We start from the raw sequence: 16,844 nt of genomic DNA, 5'->3' as shown, positions 1-16,844 counted from the left end.
GCTGGGGAACGGGTAGCAAAGGTGCTATCTATCTTTTTAAACAATAACAATTTTGGCTTTAGCCCTAGACAGTGTTAGTAAAAAAATACATTGTTTTACAGTTGTAATCTGCTCAATCCAATTAGGAACCAATTTGTTACTGCATGACATTTTACCATTATAATGGCCCCTTAATATTTTTGGAAAATTAGACATTTGTCTATTTACAATGAAAAGTTAGAGCAATCTGGTAAATGGAAGCTGCCGTTTTATGCCAACACCAAGTAGACACGATTAGTACATGATCAGTGCTGCTATAGGAAACCCTTCTCACTTGTATTGCTGATGGTCCTTTGTGCTTCTGGTCTTTGCCATGAATCTTTCTGCCAGTTTTTCTAGATTCCTTGAATACTCCGTCTCGATCTCGGCTTTCTTGCGGAAGAAGTCCTGCAGGTCTTGGAGGAGTTGGACTCTCATCTCTGTCTGTTGCTCTAAGCATTTCTGCTGCTCCACCAGCTGAGCTCTGATCTCTGGAAAGAGAAACAAATCATGATATGGTCATATAAAAAGGGACACAGAAATCAAACTACATTGTTTTTATGATTCATACAAAACGTGTACTTAATGTCTAGATAGACTCAAGACTGCACGTGTCATGAACACTATATGGCAGCAAATGTAACACCGTCACATATAGTGCTTAAAGTCATGGTAAACCCATCAAGCGTATTACAAACGCTAGGATTTACCATCACCTAAAATAGACATGACTTTCATCGTTTTGTAAAAAAACAGCATTAAGGCTGTGACACACTGCAAGCGGAGCGGCGTGCAGCGTGTAGATGCGGATGTGCGCGCTCAGTGTGTCCTGCCTTTTCATCTCTGAGCACTCTGCTGCGTCAGGTCGCGTAGCTGAGCGCTCAGAGATGAAATAATTGAACTTTAGAAGTGATGTGACGCGGTGCAAAGCAGCTGCATCGCCTCGCGCCGCATCGCTTGCAGTGTGTCACAGCCTTTACACTCACCCTAGCTGTTAGGAAAGCATATCACTAACCGAGCACCTCTGGACGCCCACAGCACCGCGCTTTCTTCAATGAGGTGACGTTTCCAATAGCCGTGCGTGTCACCTGACATCCTGGCTAGAGGTCTAAACATCACCTCATTGGAGAAGGACGCTGTGCCGTGGGCGGCCGTAGGTGCTCTGTTAGCGTTATGCTTTACCAACAGCTAGGGTGAGTGTAACGCTGTGTGTTTTTACTAAACGATGAAAGAAAGTCATGTTTTTGTTTTTTTTATTGATTGTAAATCCTAGCATTTGTAATACACTTGGATTTACCATCACTTTAAGACATGCACATGCTCCAGAGTCTACCTCAGTATGCTTTTATGGAAAGAAAAGAAGTTTCAACAAAGAAAAGAGTAAATGATACAATACATAAAACTAAATTAAAAAAAAAAAAAAAAAACTTTAAAATTGCACACTTTAAAGGGACATTAAACCCAAAATGTTTATTTCATGATTCAAATAGAACATACAATTTTAAACAACTTTCCAATTGACTTTGATTGTCTTATTTGCTTAATTCTCCTGATATTCTTTGTTGAAAAGCATACCTATGTAGACTCAGGAGATCTAGCTGCTGATTGGTGGTTCATCAAGCTCCCAGTAGTGCATTGCTGCTCCTTCAATTAAGGATACCAAGAGAATGACACAAAATTGATAATAGAAGTAAATTGGAAAGATGTTTAAAAATGTATGGTCTATCTGAATCATAAATCATATCTGAATCATAAATCATATCTGAATAATAAAATAAAAGATTTGGGTTTCATGTCCCTTTAACTATTGGGCACAACTACAATATCATGGTTACTATTCTCTATGCTATTAATTAATAATCCTATGTTACCCCTGTAACAGATGCAGTGAGCATACAGATCAGCGAGGTTGCCGGCTTTTTGACAGCTGTATCATGTGTTTTGGGTAATGGTGCACAATACAGAGCAGGAGTTTGACATTTTTGCAGCGGCAACTTAGCTCTATATTATTACTGGGTACTTTTTTATATATATTGTGCAACTTTAAAACTGTGTAAAATATACAAAAATGTAAAGCTGACACTCTATATCATATTCTATAACCCCAAGCAAATGATACAGCTGTAAAATAACAGCAACATCAGAAATCTGTGCACTGCTTATGTCACAGGGTGTGAGAATGTGTGTGTTCCAAGATGGCGGCATCCTGTATAAACAGGCAGAGCGTCAGCATCTGCCACCTTTAAAAAAAGGACATGAAACCCAAATTTTTTCTTTCATGATTCAGAAAGAGCGTGCAATTTTTAACTTGCTTTATTCTATTGATATCCTTTGTTGAAAAATATATCTAAATAGGCTCAGTAGCTGCCGATTGGTGGATGCATATAGAAACGCGTTGATTGTGTTTTTTAGTGATTCTGTCTAAAGTTATCACTCCAACTTCCATTTCTTGACTGTTTATATTATTATATTCTGGCTTGGTTTCTATTTGAGCCATACGAAGTAAGACTTCGCTTAACAGCCACTGCTGAAGCACAAGAGGTTACCCGGACCGAAGAAATACTGCACAGATACCAGCTGTACAAGTCTGTTACTACTACAGCTCCTAACGTATGTGGATGCCACTCAATTAGTAATAACTTGTATCGGAACCACAGGTATTTTATGCAATACAAGATCAGCTGGATACATCGAGACATCACGTGAGCTGCAGACGTGAGATTATAAACACTGCCACCGGACTGAAAGGATCAGCTGTAGACGCAGATACACCACGGGAGCTGCTGACGTCAGGATACACGCACAGCCATCTGATTAGAAAATACTAAGAACCGCTCACAGGAAACCAGTGGATATCCCGTGCTTTATATTAACAGAAAGGTACCGCTCTCGTATGGTTAAACAGTTTGATCCTATAATCAATAAAGTATGATCATCTGCCACACAAGAGTTTGTTTTACTTAACGCTAAAGGCTGTGACACACTGCAAGCAGAGCGACGCGCAGAGCTGTGCGCGCTCAGTGTGTCCTGCCTTTTCATCTCTGAGCACTCTGCTGCGTCAGGTCGCGTAGCTAAGCGCTCAGAGATGAAATATTTGAACTTCAGAAGCGATGCGACGCGGAGCAAAGCAGCTGCTTTGCCTCGCGCCGCATCGCTTGCAGTGTGTCACAGCCTTTATTCATCAGCACTTTGTTTTGACTTTCAACTTTTTTATCCGCTTTCTCAATGCTTAGAGATTGCTTATTACCTTAAATGTATTTTAAGCGTGTTTAGCTCTGGACGTCCAGAATTATTAGATCACTACTTCTTTATTGTACACTTAACATAATTTATTTGTTTTTGCATTTACCTCTTGCTCCTTTGTAACCTGCTTTCATTCGAGCTAGTCCCAGGAGTTAAAAGGCTAGGTGCTATCCATTTCTATTCTGTAACTACTTTTTTATTCTACTTATATATTTGTATCAAATTAATATACATTTGTTTATTAAATTATTTTTTAACCGCACATATGTGTAACTTATTTTAGCCATTATTAATATTGTCTCCTCAGAAGGTACAAGTGTGTTTTTAGTGTTGTTTCATTTTTAGAATTTCATCCGATATTTGACTATTTAGTCATTATACTCGGTTATTAAATTAAGGGTTGAAACTCCCTTACTCTCTATATATTCAGTCATAGCCCTAGCTTAAGCGCCAATACACATCCCAATCACCGGATGCATATAGATGCCTTGTGTGATTCGCTCACCCATATGCATTGCTATTTTTTTTTTATTAAAAAAAAAAGGATATCTGAAGAATGAAGCAAATTAAATAAAAGAAGTAAATTGGAATGTTGTTTAACATATTCTCTAAATTATTTTGGGATTATTTATTTTTTTGTTACAACAGAAGGTTAATAAACAGACAATTTAAGAAGATGTATACAGCATGTACAGTGTAAACACATCTCCTGGTCCCAAGCATAACATAAGAAAACAGGAATAATCAGCAACATAATTAGGAATGGAAGGGAAAGTAAGAACATGAGAGTGAGAAACCTACAATCCTATTAGAGTGATTAGTCTCATATTTAGACAGATTACTTAAGAACTGGTTTACAGTGAAAAATAAATGAATTCAATTGGTGTTGTGTGCTCACATGTCAGCTCCTGTCACATGGTCTCACTAACGTGGTGCGAGTCCGCTTAGGAAGGTAACCAGCCGTTACTGGCTGTAATGCACTGCTCTGTTTTACACAGTAATGCACATACTCGCATGTATACTCTGTGAGGTGAAATCAAGATGTCTTCCATTTTGCAGTCTCTATTCACCCACCAGGTAAAAACCCATTCAAAGAGTATCTTTGAAATAAGAGGGCTTGCAAAGCAAAAACTAGCCTTCTAATTATCATAGGCCTAGTGAAAATAGGAAGAAATGGTGTCTAATTATCACTTTCAACTAAACGGACATGATACGTGAACATTTTTATTGTTTAAAAAGATAGAAAATCCCTTTATTACCCATTCCCCAGTTTTGCATAACCAACACTGTTACATTAACAAACATTTTACTGCTGTGATTACCTTGCATCTAAGCTTCTGCAGACTGCCCCTTAGCTTAGTGCTTTTTACAAACTTGCATTTCAGACAATTATTGCTGACTCATGTGCATAACTCCACAGGCATGAGTGCAATGTTATCTTTATGGCACACATGAACTAGCACTGTCTAGCTGTGAAAAGTAAATAAAATGCACTGAGATAAGAGACGGCCTTCAAGGACTTAGAAATCAGCCTATGAGCCTACCTAGGTTTAGCCTTCAACAAAGAATACCAAGAGAACAAAGCAAATTTGATGATAAAAGTAAATTGGAAAGTTGTTTAAAATGGCATGCCCTATCTGAATCATGAAAGTTTCATTTTTTACTTTACTGTCCCTTTAAATGCATATGTAAATGAATAATTATAGTTATATAATGTATCGCAAACAGCTTGTAAAATACATAAATAATATAGCACCAAAAACACAGTATTTTAGCAATAAATGAAGACAAGGTGTATTTCCGTGTAAAACCCAAAATAAAAAAGGAGTGTAAATATATATGAAAGGGGGAGTATCCTGATTGGCACTAGTTCACAAGCTTACAAGCAAACGGCAGTGCGCTGAGTTTAAACGTTGGGAGCCGTTATCTGTTTGAGGAAAGATCACGTGGATCAGGAAAGACGACAGAGCGTGGCAGACCAAGCACTGATGAGCCGAAACTAGATCGGTTTACAGATCAGAAACCCTGGATATTGCTGAGCCTGCATCTCGCATAGGTGGACGCCTTAGCCCTATGTGGCTAAGGGATATTTAACATACTATACAACTGTAACAATTTTATTCAGTCCAAACATGTACTTTATTTCATATATCAGGGAGAAGGATTAAAGGTATATGAAACTCAAATTATTTCATTTCATGATTCAGATAGAACATGCAATTTTAAGCAACTTTCTCGTTTACTCTTATTATCAATTGTTCTTCGTTCTCTTGGTATCTTAATTTGAAAAAGAAGGAATGTAAGCATAGGGGCCAGCCCATTTTTGGTTCAGAACCCTGAATAGCACTTGCTGATTGGTGGTAACATTTAAATTGATAATAGGAGTACATTAGAAAGTTGCTTTAAATTGCATGCTCTATTTGAATCATGAAAGAAAAAAATGGGTTTCATATCCCTTTACTTACACAAGGAAAGCTTCCTTTTGCTTATCACAAGAGACATGTACTGTATATACTGTATCTCCAATTAAATGGATACATTGGGATACCTTTTGTTGCACATGAGAACATAGATATCAATTGCATCAGGTACTTTTTAAATCTCTTGAATCTTTTAAATATTATTTTATATCTATGAACTTTGGGTATACTCAGATTTTTTTCACTAGGCAATCATATTTTGCCATCACTGGTTTAGGAACTTACTAATGCATCTATCTTAGAAGCTTGTCATTTTATGTTTCAATCAATAAATATTACTATTAACTCTTAACATACTGGCAAATAACTTAAAGGACCAGTAAATACTGTAGCTTTGCATAAACAACAAATGCATGATGATAAGACAATGCAATAGCACAGAGGGGCATATTTAAAGGGACAATTTGCTCAAAAATTTTCTCCCCTTTAATTTGTTCCCAATGATCAACTTTACCTGCTGGAGTGTATTAAATTGTTTACAAGTAGCTCCTTTACCCTTATATCGGCATTTGAAATAGTTGATTTAGCATGTGGTATCCCCACCTATTCTGAAAGTTTGTGGCCGCAGGTCCAAGCTATAGATAAGCTTTGTAAACACAGCCAGCAGAAGAAATTACACTCCCAGTGGGATATAGCAGAGATAAGGTAATAAAATGTTGATTTTCCATTGTTCTCTCCAAGTACTGGTGATTGTTTTAAGGACAGATATAAGATAAAGAAACAGGTATGTGTACACAATGGGATACAGTAATGAGATATGATTATACCTACAAGCTCAACCCATTTTATTAGGTTGTGGCTTCAAAACACAAAATCAGAGCTTTAATATACACAAATAAACCTTAAAAAGCTAATTTTCATACATTTTTTACTCTGCAGTTGGTAAAAAAAAGCAATTGTAAACACATTAAGGGAAAAACTATTCTACAGTATACTGTCCCTTTAACAATGTGCGAGCGGACATTTTACGAAGTAGCGTATCATGTCCGCTGCACATCGCTGCCCATCGATAAATGCCGACAGCATACGCTGTCTGCATTTATCATTGCACCAGCAGTTCTTGTGAGCTGCTGGTGCAATGCCGACCCCTGCAGATCATATTAGATCGGGTTGATTTCTGTCCGCCGCCTCAGAGCAAGCGGACAAGTTTTGGAGCAGCGGTCTTTAGACCCCTGCTTCATAATTTCTTGATAACTTCTGTTTCCGGCGAGCCTAAACAAGGGGCCTTAAGCTCCGTACGGAGCTTGATAAATATGCCCTTTAGTCTGAACTTCAAATAAGTAGATTTTTTTCTGACAAATTTAGAAGTTATGTCTATTTCCACTCCTCCTGTATTATATGACACCCAACAGCCAATCACAAATGCATATACGTATATTCTGTGAATTCTTGCACATGCTCAGTGACAGCTGGTGACTCAAAAAGTGTAAATATAAAAAGACTGTGCACAGTAAATTGTAAAGTTGTTAAATTGCTGCTATATCTGAACCATGAAAGTTGAATTTTCACTTACGTGTCCATTTAACAGCTTTTTAATGCTACTTCTTGTTGGGTTGGTTTTGTGAATCTATCATTTGCATGTGTGAACCATCACTCACTGCCGTATAAGCACTGTGCTGAGGCTCTCCGTACAAAACAAGTCTTATGGATGTGTAAAAGTGCAACACAATTAATTATGTTTCTTAAAGGGACAGTCTAGTCAAAATGTAACTTTCATGATTCAGATAGGGACAGCAGGTTTAAACAACTTTCCAATTGTATCGTCAAATTGGCTTTGTTCTCTTGGTATTCTTAGTTGAAAGCTAAACCTAGGTAGGCTCATATGCTAATTTGTAAGCCCTTGAAGGCTACCTCTTATCTGAATGCATTTGACAGTTTTTCACAGCTTGAGGGTGTTGGTTCATGTGCCATATAGATAACATTGTGCTCATGCCCATGGAGTTACTTATTATTTATAAAATATTTTACTTATGAAAGGGCACTGATTGGCTAAAATGCAAGTCTGTCAAAAGAACTGAAAAAAGGGGGCAGTCTGCAGAGGCTTAGATACAAGGTAATCACAGAGGTAAAAAGTTGTTGGTTATGCAAAACTGGGGAATGGCTAATATAAGGATTATCTATCTTTTTAAACAATAAAAATTCTGGAGTAGACTGTCCCTTCAACCTTATTTACAATGGTGGGATTTTTTGTGTGCGTCTAATCTGTGAGCAATGGTTTCTGTATAGCTATAATATGATTTTTAGCTTTATTTTGCTAAGAATCTGCTGGTAAAGGTGACTTGAATTCCCTTTATTTTTAACTAGGTATAAAGCTATCCAATATCCACAAAATATTGAGGCTTTTTTTCTATTACTAACAAGTTTATTATACTAGTTCTACAATAAAGACACTAAATACATTGCCACATACCTTCAGCAAAGAAATGGGTTTATGGAGGAGCAGCATGTTATTAAATAAGAGAATTCTTTAGTGGGTGGCCCAGGGTCCCAGCACTGCCAGCTATGCAGATAATATGACCTTGGGCAAATCATTTTATAGTTGCATATTACAGCAACTTAAGCTAACACTTTTGATCTGCTGAAGCTTATAAAACAGTTGCTTGCAGATACCTCGTATCATGTTATTCTGTGCGTCTTTAACAAGGCAGAGCAAGCCTCTTCTGTTTGAGAACATAAAAAAACGTGTCTAGAATAGCTCACATCTGCTTACTGTGGTATCCTGAAAAAAGAAACACTTTGTAGACTGTGTTATGCGCAGTATAGCGTGCCAACTGGCACCCTCTCTATGGCATGTGGCAATTTTCACATAGTGCTTGTATTTCTAAATAAGCCGTTTTGGAACAGCATAGATGTTCAGTCTTATTTCCAAAAAAATGATTTCTATAATGGTGTCAGACAGAACAGATGAGGCAGCTTGAAAGAAGGCAACAAACAGGCCGCATTGTTCCCACAGTAGCAATAATAAAAGAGAAGCCAATTTAAAATGTAAGCAAAAAGGTTTAATTAACACTTTATCCATTTATTGCTTTTTGACACATACTTTAGACTATTGGAATATCAAAAGTGACATTATGTTTCTATAAAGTAATGAGCGCTGCCTTGTTTAAACATAAGTTTTCCCCTTATCTATTGTTCCTGCTGAGAATTAATGAGTGATATAAAATAGCCAATAAATAAAGACTGTACAAACATGAATTTGTAGAAACAATTAATTAATTACTTTAAGAATCCTATGTTCCACATAGCCCTGTTTGCACAATCTTTCTTACCTGCTGTATATATGTCCCAAATTATCCTCAGCAGGATAGTTCAGAAAAACTTAAAAGGATACTCAAGTCAAAATAAAGTTTTATGATTCAGATAGAGCATGCAGTATTAAGACACTTTATAATTTACTTCCATTATCAAATTTTGCACAGTCTTTTTATATTCCCACTTTCTGAGGAAGAAGATACTACTGAGCATGTGCAGAAGCTCACAGGATATTTGTATACTAGTCTGTGATTGGCTAATGTCTGTCACATGATACAGAGGGCTGGAAAATGGGAGAAAAATCTACTGCTTATTTGGTATTCAGAGTAAGTGCTATTATTGCATTGTCTTTATTATGTACTTCTAAATTATGTAATTATACTGGATTGAGTAGTCCTTTAAGTGTAAACATGGCAGCATCTATTACTTTACAGAAACTCAGTGGAATATAGGAAAACAACAATTATCAGAGATAAATTCAGAGATAAATTACAAGGGGGGCAAAATAAATTATTAAATTGTATTGCAAAGTTTAACTACACATAATTAAAACAATTATACTGCAATTATATAATGTTTCATATCCCTTTAACCAACAGGACTTAAAAGGGACATTAAAGTCAATATTTTATTTATGCATCCAACACTATTCAGTGCATCACAAAAAGATCTGCATTTAAAATATAGGTTTTAAAAGTATTTAAAACTGCCATTTTATTACAAAAAATGCAATGTTTTGCAGGTTTAGGACACACTACTAGAAAAACATGCTGAATGTTGTTTATCTTACTTCCTTTGTTGTGGCTAATAAGGGACAGATATAAACAAGATCCTGCACATATCAACCAATCACTGTACAGTATGTAAGAATGCTCCCCAGCCTCTAGGAGAGGAGGGGGGTGGAAAGATTACAATTATCAGAGTTAAATTACAGAAAATGCAGGAAAAATAAATAATGAGAGGGAATTACAAAGTTTTTGTTTAAAATAAAAACATGTAACTGAAAATTAAATGTTGACTTTATTGTTCCTTTAAGCCTTTTGTGACAGGGTTAAAGTGCCTACATCGGAAAACCGGTTCCGATGTAGACAAATTGAAATTATGCGATCGTGCATACGATCGCGAGATTTCAATTACTGGATCGCATCTGGGGGGCGTCCCTACAATCCTAGGAACGCCCTCCAGACCGCGATTCAATCCTTGAAGCACAGAAGGCTTCAGGACAGCCGTTAGCTATGACGTTCTATTCTGTCATAACGGCTTTAAAGTTCAGTCTAATTATGACGGAATAGAACGTCATAAAGGCTTTAAAAGGTTAAACTGGTATGATTCAAACTGTGTAGATATGGGAAGAGTTATAAAAAGTCAGTGCGTGAAATAGGCTGAAGACGGTAAAACAATATTATGGGGTCATCAAACTCTAAAAAAAATCTTAAATGCATAAACAAATCACCACTTTATCAAGGTAAAATATTTTTGTGTGTAACAAAAAAAAAGTAACATTAATTGATTTTGAAGCTAACAGGAAGTGCATATCTGTGTGCAACTGCAATCTACAAACTGAATGCTCAGCAGCCCTCAGCCCTCACTCACTACTCTATAGGTGGACAAGACAGTGCAATGCCCAAAATTACAGCTGTTTTTTCCTTAGTACTCAAATATCTGTTTTACTAAACAAAGAAAAAAATTTATTGATTTTAAAAGGTGGCAGAGAAAAAAAGAAAACTCCTTTAATAGAGTATGACAAAGTAATAATTGGGGTATTAGCAAGGGAGTTTTTGGGGTTAGATCAATGCGTGCCCCAGGTATAGCACCAAAAAGCATTTGCACCACATAACCTTGGTGCTCCATTTTCATTGATTAGTAGTTTAATTAAAAAAATGTCCACAAAAAGGCCCCCTAATACCACTAAAAACATAAGTAGAAGAGTATTTATTCCCCCAGCCTACTGGATGCTCATATACAACACGATCGTGATAGACAGGAGAGATATATTACAACCTAATCAGCTTATCTTACAAATAGGATTCTTTATAGGAGTAACACATTTGTGTTATTTATTGTTTTCTTTTTTTAAGTTTTTTATTCCTTGTTCAAAGTTTTGATTATGCCTCGTTACAGAGATATTACCAAGATTATAGATATCAGATGTACATAATATCATTTAAATAACTTTTATGTGGTAACTTGCATATGTATGTCACTTTGTAAGATTTTTCAATATCTCAAATAAAAAAAAAAGTCCCCATAATATCTCACTGTGTATGGTTCATTTCACAAACTAAGAGAGAGCAATATGTTTCTTGGCAGCCCTAAAGTAAAAAGACGACATTAGATTGGGAAACACTGCTTCACTAGCACTTCTGTTAGGATGTTAGACTGTGGGCCAGATTACGAGAGGAGCACGAACGATTGTACGCGAACGATAAGGGGGTTATCTCAGATGGATATATATACAAACACACACACACACACACACATACATACATACATACATACATACACACACACACATACACACACACACACACATACACACATACATACACACACACACATATATATATATATATATATATTATATATATATAAAAGCCCTTTGCAGCTAAAGGGACATTATTCACTAGATTTTTCCTTGCATAAATGTTTTGTAGATGATCCATTTATATAGCCTATATAGTTTTTTTGTTGTTGTTTTTCTTTTAAGTATATTTTTGCTTATTTTTAAACAACATTGCACTGAATTTCAGACTCCCAAGCAAGCCCACTGCAAGTGGTTCTATAGAAAAAAAAAGCAGGCACTCTCCCCATGCATATAAAAAACATAATTTATGCTTACCTGATAAATTTATTTCTCTTGTAGTGTGTTCAGTCCACGGGTCATCCATTACTTATGGGATATATTCTCCTTCCCAACAGGAAGTTGAAAGAGGATCACCCAAGCAGAGCTGCTATATAGCTCCTCCCCTCACATGTCATATCCCGTCATTCGACCGAAACAAGACGAGAAAGGAGAAACTATAGGGTGCAGTGGTGACTGGAGTTATAATTTAAAATTTAGAACCTGCCTCAAAAAAGACAGGGCGGGCCGTGGACTGACTACACTACAAGAGAAATAAATTTATCAGGTAAGCATAAATTATGTTTTCTCTTGTTAAGTGTGTTCAGTCCACGGGTCATCCATTACTTATGGGATACCAATACCAAAGCTAAAAGTACACGGATGATGGGAGGGACAAGGCAGGAACATTAAACAGAAGGAACCACTGCCTGTAGAACCTTTCTCCCAAAAACAGCCTCCGAAGAAGCAAAAGTGTCAAATTTGTAAAATTTGGAAAAAGTATGAAGTGAAGACCAAGTTGCAGCCTTGCAAATCTGTTCAACAGAGGCCTCATTCTTAAAGGCCCAGGTGGAAGCCACAGCTCTAGTGGAATGAGCTGTAATTTTTTCAGGAGGCTGCTGTCCAGCAGTCTCATAGGCTAAGCGTATTATGCTACGAAGCCAAAAAGAGAGAGAGGTAGCCGAAGCCTTTTGACCTCTCCCCTGTCCAGAGTAAACGACAAACAGAGAAGAAGTTTGTCGAAAATCTTTAGTTGCCTGTAAGTAGAACTTCAGGGCACGGACCACGTCTAGATTATGCAAAAGACGTTCCTTCTTTGAAGAAGGATTAGGACATAACGATGGAACAATCTCTTGATTGATATTCCTGTTAGAAACAACCTTAGGTAAAAACCCAGGTTTAGTACGCAGGACTACCTTGTCTGAATGAAAGATCAGATAAGGAGAATCACAATGTAAGGCAGATAACTCAGAGACTCTTCGAGCTGAGGAAATAGCCATCAAAAACAGAACTTTCCAAGATAAAAGCTTAATATCAATGGAATGAAGGGGTTCAAACGGAACACCCTGAAGAACTTTAAGAACCAAGTTTAAGCTCCACGGAGGAGCAACAGTTTTAAACACAGGCTTAATCCTAGCCAAAGCCTGACAAAAAGCCTGGACGTCTGGATTCTCTGCCAGACGCTTGTGTAAAAGAATAGACAGAGCAGAAATCTGTCCCTTTAGTGAACTAGCGGATAAGCCCTTTTCTAAACCCTCTTGTAGAAAAGACAATATCCTAGGAATCCTAACCTTACTCCATGAGTAACTGTTGGATTCACACCAATATAAATATTTACGCCATATCTTGTGGTAAATTTTTCTGGTAACAGGTTTCCGAGCCTGTATTAATGTATCAATAACCGAATCCGAAAACCCACGCTTTGATAGAATCAAGCGTTCAATTTCCAAGCAGTCAGCCTCAGAGAAATAAGGTTTGGATGGTTGAAAGGACCCTGAATTAGAAGGTCCTGCCTCAGGGGTAGAGACCATGGTGGACAGGACGACATGTCCACTAGGTCTGCATACCAGGTCCTGTGTGGCCACGCAGGCGCTATCAGAATCACCGATGCTCTCTCCTGTTTGATCCTGGCAATCAGTCGAGGTAGCAACGGAAAAGGTGGAAACACATAAGCTATATTGAAAACCCAAGGGGCTGCTAGTGCATCTACCAGCACCGCACCCGGGTCCCTGGACCTGGATCCGTAACAAGGAAGCTTGGCGTTCTGGCGAGATGCCATGAGATCCAGATCCGGTTTGCCCCAACGATGAATCAGTTGAGCAAATACCTCCGGGTGAAGTTCCCACTCCCCCGGATGAAAGGTCTGGCGACTTAGAAAATCTGCCTCCCAGTTCTCCACGCCTGGGATGTAGATCGCTGACAGGTGGCAAGAGTGAGACTCTGCCCAGCGAATTATCTTCGAGACTTCCAACATCGCTAGGGAACTCCTGGTTCCCCCTTGATGATTGATGTAAGCCACAGTCGTGATGTTGTCCGACTGAAATCTGATGAACCTCAGTGTTTCTAACTGAGGCCAAGCTAGAAGAGCATTGAATATTGCTCTTAATTCTAGAATGTTTATCGGGAGGAGTCTCTCCTCCTGAGTCCACGATCCCTGAGCCTTCAGGGAGTTCCAGACTGCTCCCCAGCCTAGTAGGCTGGCATCTGTTGTTACAATCGTCCAATCTGGTCTGTGAAAAGTCATTCCTTTGGACAGATGAACCCGTGACAACCACCAGAGAAGAGAATCTCTGGTCTCCTGGTCCAGATTTAGCAAAGGGGACAGATCTGAGTAATCCCCGTTCCATTGACTTAGCATGCATAGTTGCAGCGGTCTGAGATGTAGGCGCGCAAATGGCACTATGTCCATTGCCGCGACCATTAAGCCGATTACTTCCATGCACTGAGCTACTGATGGGCTTGGAATGGAGTGAAGGACACGGCAAGCATTGAGAATCTTTGATAACCTGGACTCCGTCAGGTAAATCTTCATCTCTACAGAATCTATAAGAGTCCCTAGAAAAGGGACCCTTGTGAGTGGTAACAGAGAACTCTTTTCCACGTTCACTTTCCACCCATGCGACCTCAGAAATGCTAGAACTATCTCTGTATGAGACTTTGCTTTTTGAAAACTTGACGCTTGTATCAGAATGTCGTCTAGGTACGGAGCCACCGCTATGCCTCGTGGTCTTAGTACCGCCAGAAGTGAGCCCAGAACCTTTGTAAAAATTCTCGGGGCCGTAGCTAACCCAAAGGGAAGAGCTACAAACTGGTAATGCCTGTCTAGAAAGGCAAACCTTAGGTACCGATAATGATCTTTGTGAATCGGTATGTGAAAGTAGGCATCCTTTAAGTCCACTGTGGTCATATATTGACCCTCTTGGATCATGGGTAGGATGGTCCGAATGGTTTCCATCTTGAACGATGGAACCCTTAGGAATTTGTTTAAAATTTTTAAGTCTAAGATTGGTCTGAAGGTTCCCTCTTTCTTGGGAACCACAAACAGATTTGAATAAAACCCTTGCCCCTGTTCCGTTCGCGGAACTGGGTGGATCACTCCCATCACTAAGAGGTCTTGTACACATTGTAGAAATGCCTCTTTCTTTACTAGGTTTGTTGATAACCTTGACAGATGAAACCTCCCTTGTGGAGGAGAAGTTTTGAAATCCAGAAGGTATCCCTGAGATATATTCTCCAACGTCCAGGGATCCTGTACATCTCTTGCCCAAGCCTGGGCAAAGAGAGAAAGTCTGCCCCCCACTAGATCCGTCTCCGGAAAGGGGGCCCTGACTTCATGCTGTCTTAGGGGCGGAAGTAGGCTTTCTGGCCTGCTTGCCCTTGTTCCATGACTGGTTGCCTTTCCAACCCTGTCTGTAACGAGCAGTAGTTTCTTCCTGTTTTGGAGCGGAGGAAGTTGATGCTGCTCCTGCCTTGAAATTACGAAAGGCACGAAAATTAGACTGTTTGGCCTTTGATTTGGCCCTGTCCTGAGGAAGGGTGTGGCCCTTACCTCCAGTAATGTCAGCAATAATTTCCTTCAAGCCGGGCCCGAATAAGGTCTGCTCTTTGAAAGGAATGTTTAGTAGTTTAGACTTAGAAGTTACATCTGCTGACCAGGATTTAAGCCATAGCTCTCTGCGCGCCTGTATGGCGAATCCGGAATTCTTAGCCGTAAGTTTGGTTAAATGCACTACGGCATCCGAAACAAACGCATTAGCCAGCTTAAGGGTTCTAATCTTGCTCAAAGATTCATCCAATGGTGCTGTGCGAATCGCCTCTTCCAGAGACTCAAACCAGAATGCCGCTGCAGCAGTGACAGGCACAATGCATGCAAGAGGCTGCAATATAAAACCTTGTTGAACAAACATTTTCTTAAGGTAACCCTCTAATTTTTTATCCATTGGATCTGAGAAAGCACAGCTATCCTCCACCGGGATAGTGGTACGCTGGGCTAAAGTAGAAACTGCTCCCTCCACCTTAGGGACCGTCTGCCATAAGTCTCGTGTGGTGGTGTCTATAGGGAACATTTTTCTAAATATCGGAGGAGGGGAAAAAGGCACACCAGGTCTATCCCACTCCTTGCTAATAATCTCTGTAAGCCTCTTTGGTATAGGAAAAACGTCAGTACACACCGGTACCGCATAGTATTTATCCAGCCTACATAATTTCTCTGGGATTGCCACCGTGTCACAATCATTCAGAGCCGCTAACACCTCCCCTAGCAACACGCGGAGGTTCTCAAGCTTAAATTTAAAATTTGAAATTTCTGAATCCGGTCTCCCCGAATCAGAACCGTCACCCACAGAATGAAGCTCTCCGTCCTCATGTTCTGCAAATTGTGACGCAGTATCAGACATGGCTCTCGTGTCATCGGCGCGCTCTGTCCTTAACCCAGAGCTGTCGCGCTTGCCTCTTAACTCGGGCATATTGTATAATACTTCTTTCATAACATTAGCCATATCATGTAAAGTGATTTGTAAGGGCCTTGATGTACTTGGCGCCTCAATCTTACGCACCTCCAGAGCGGGAGACGAAGGTACTGACACGTGAGGAGAGTTAGACGGCATAACTTCCCCCTCGTTGTCTGGTGATAATTTCTTTATCGGTACAGATTGACTTTTATTCAAAGTAATATCAATACAATTGGTACACATATTTCTTTTGGGCTCCACATCGGCTTTTAAACATAATGAACAAGCAGATTCCTCTGTATCAGACATGTTTAAACAGACTAGTAATGAAGCTAGCAAGCTTGGAAATTACTTTCAATAAGTTTACAAGCAATATAAAAAACGCTGCAGCGCTTTTCTTTAAAAAACACAGTTGAATAACAAAGAACTAATTCAGTTATAGTCAACAATTCTTTAAAAGTATTAATTAGCAGAGGATTGCACCCATTAGCAAAAGGATGATTAACCCCTCAGTACCCAAAAACGGATATCAAATTAAGATTTAATGCTTTTATCACAGTC

The 16,844-nt window shown here is 38.9% G+C and overlaps 1 protein-coding gene across 6 annotated transcripts in view; it reads right to left on the bottom strand.

Annotated features, from left to right (window-relative positions):
* SRGAP1 (SLIT-ROBO Rho GTPase activating protein 1) overlaps positions 1-16,844 on the bottom strand; it is a 437,132-nt gene that overhangs the window by 320,432 nt on the left and 99,856 nt on the right. For all 6 annotated transcript variants that reach the window (XM_053716831.1, XM_053716835.1, XM_053716834.1 and 3 more), the window contains one exon: positions 314-509. In XM_053716831.1, coding sequence (XP_053572806.1) covers positions 314-509 — 196 coding nt within the window. The remainder of the gene's footprint in view (positions 1-313; positions 510-16,844) is intronic.

The sequence above is a fragment of the Bombina bombina genome, chromosome 6 (assembly GCF_027579735.1).
Source record: "Bombina bombina isolate aBomBom1 chromosome 6, aBomBom1.pri, whole genome shotgun sequence".
In the NCBI taxonomy this organism is placed as follows: Eukaryota; Metazoa; Chordata; class Amphibia; order Anura; family Bombinatoridae; genus Bombina; species Bombina bombina.
This window is presented reverse-complemented; position numbering and strand designations above follow the sequence as displayed.